Source organism: Lottia gigantea, assembly GCF_000327385.1.
Source record: "Lottia gigantea unplaced genomic scaffold LOTGIsca_6, whole genome shotgun sequence".
NCBI lineage: Eukaryota > Metazoa > Mollusca > Gastropoda > Lottiidae > Lottia > Lottia gigantea.
In genome coordinates this window covers 4,940,981-4,943,776 of record NW_008710049.1, presented here as the reverse complement: position 1 = coordinate 4,943,776, position 2,796 = coordinate 4,940,981, and the positions used below count along the sequence as shown (strand labels likewise).

The 2,796-nt window shown below is 41.8% G+C and overlaps 1 protein-coding gene across 1 annotated transcript; it reads right to left on the bottom strand.

Annotated features, from left to right (window-relative positions):
• Positions 1-290: 290 nt before the first annotated feature.
• Positions 291-2,546, bottom strand: LOTGIDRAFT_107271 (hypothetical protein; the record flags this gene model as incomplete). The annotated part of the gene is made up of 3 exons (XM_009064041.1): positions 291-459; positions 595-690; positions 2,449-2,546. Coding segments are annotated over 3 exons (363 nt in total), but the record flags the coding sequence as incomplete, so codon positions are not given.
• Positions 2,547-2,796: the final 250 nt, after the last annotated feature.

Below are 2,796 nucleotides of genomic sequence, written 5' to 3'. Positions count from 1 at the left end.
GGCGACAGGAAACAACATTCTGTCGTAAAACATACACGGCTACGTTTAAATTACAGACAGACCGACAGGAAACAACATTCTGTCGTAAAACAAACACGGCTACGTTTAAACTACAGACAGACCGACAGGAAACAACATTCTGTCGTAAAACATACGCGGCTACGTTTAAACAACAGACAGACCGACAGGAAACAACATTCTGTCGTAAAACATACACGGCTACGTTTAAATTACAGACAGACCGACAGGAAACAACATTCTGTCGTAAAACAAACACGGCTACGTTTAAACTACAGACAGACCGACAGGAAACAACATTCTGTCGTAAAACATACACGGCTACGTTTAAACAACAGACAGACCGACAGGAAACAACATTCTGTCGTAAAACATACACGGCTACGTTTAAACAACAGACAGACCGACAGGAAACAACATTCTGTCGTAAAACATACACGGCTACGTTTAAACTACAGACAGGCCGACAGGAAACAACATTCCGTCGTAAAACATACACGGCTACGTTTAAACTACTGACAGACCGACAGGAAACAACATTCTGTCGTAAAACATACACGGCTACGTTTACACTACAGACAGGCCGACAGGAAACAACATTCTGTCGTAAAACATATACTGCTACACAGACAGGCCGACAGGAAACAACATTCTGTCGTAAAACATACACGGCTACGTTAAAACTACAGACAGACTGACAGGAAACAACATTCTGTCGTAAAACATACACGGCTACGTTTAAACTACAGACAGACCGACAGGAAACAACATTCTGTCGTAAAACATACGCGGCTACGTTTAAACAACAGACAGACCGACAGGAAACAACATTCTGTCGTAAAACAAACACGGCTACGTTTAAACTACAGACAGACCGACAGGAAACAACATTCTGTCGTAAAACAAACACGGCTACGTTTAAACTACAGAAAGACCGACAGGAAACAACATTCTGTCGTAAAACATACACGGCTACGTTTAAATTACAGACAGACCGACAGGAAACAACATTCTGTCGTAAAACAAACACAGCTACGTTTAACTACAGACAGGGCGACAGGAAACAACATTCTGTCGTAAAACAAACACGGCTACGTTTAAACTACAGACAGACCGACAGGAAACAACATTCTGTCGTAAAACAAACACGGCTACGTTTAAACTACAGAAAGACCGACAGGAAACAACATTCTGTCGTAAAACATACACGGCTACGTTTAAATTACAGACAGACCGACAGGAAACAACATTCTGTCGTAAAACAAACACAGCTACGTTTAACTACAGACAGGCCAACAGAAAACAACATTCTGTCGTAAAACATACACGGCTACGTTTAAACTACAGACAGGCCGACAGGAAACAACATTCTGTCGTCAAAACATACACGGCTACGTTTAAACAACAGACAGACCGACAGGAAACAACATTCTGTTGTAAAACATACACGGCTACGTTAAAACAACAGACAGACCGACAGGAAACAACATTCTGTCGTAAAACATACACGGCTACGTTTAAACTACAGACAAGCCGACAGGAAACAACATTCTGTCGTCAAAACATACACGGCTACGTTTAAACAACAGACAGACCGACAGGAAACAACATTCTGTTGTAAAACATACACGGCTACGTTAAAACAACAGACAGACCGACAGGAAACAACATTCTGTCGTAAAACATACACGGCTACGTTTAAACTACAGACAGACCGACAGGAAACAACATTCCGCCGTAAAACAAACACAGCTACGTTTAACTACAGACAGGCCAACAGGAAACAACATTCTGTCGTCAAAACATACACGGCTACGTTTAAACTACAGACAGGCCGACAGGAAACAATATTATGTCGTCAAAACATACACGGCTACGTTTAAACTACAGACAGACCGACAGGAAACAACATTCTGTCGTAAAACATACACGGCTACGTTTAAACTACAGACAGGCCGACAGGAAACAACATTCTGTCGTCAAAACATACACGGCTACGTTTAAACTACAGACAGACCGACAGGAAACAACATTCTGTCGTAAAACATACACGGCTACGTTTAAACTACAGACAGGCCGATAGGAAACAACATTTTGTCGTAAAACATACACGGCTACGTTTAAACTACAGACAGACCGACAGGAAACAACATTCTGTCGTAAAACATACACGACTACGTTTAAACTACAGACAGGCCGACAGGAAACAACATTCTGTCGTCAAAACATACACGGCTACGTTTAAACTACAGACAGACCGACAGGAAACAACATTCTGTCGTAAAACATATACTGCTACGTTTAAACTACAGACAGGGCCACAGGAAACAACATTCTGTCGTAAAACATACACGGCTACGTTTAAACTACAGACAGGGCGACAGGAAACAACATTCTGTCGTAAAACATACACGGCTACGTTTAAACTACAGACAGGCCGACAGGAAACAACATTCTGTCGTAAAACACACACGGCTACGTTTAAACAACAGACAGGCCGACAGGAAACAACATTCTGTCGTAAAACATACACGGCTACGTTTAAACTACAGACAGGCCGTCAGGAAACAATATTATGTCGTAAAACATACACGGCTACGTTTAAACTACAGACAGACCGACAGGAAACAACATTCTGTCGTAAAACATACACGGCTACGTTTAAACTACAGACAGGCCGTCAGGAAACAATATTATGTCGTAAAACATACACGGCTACGTTTAAACTAAAGACAGACCGACAGGAAACAACATTCTGTCGTAAAACATACACGGCTA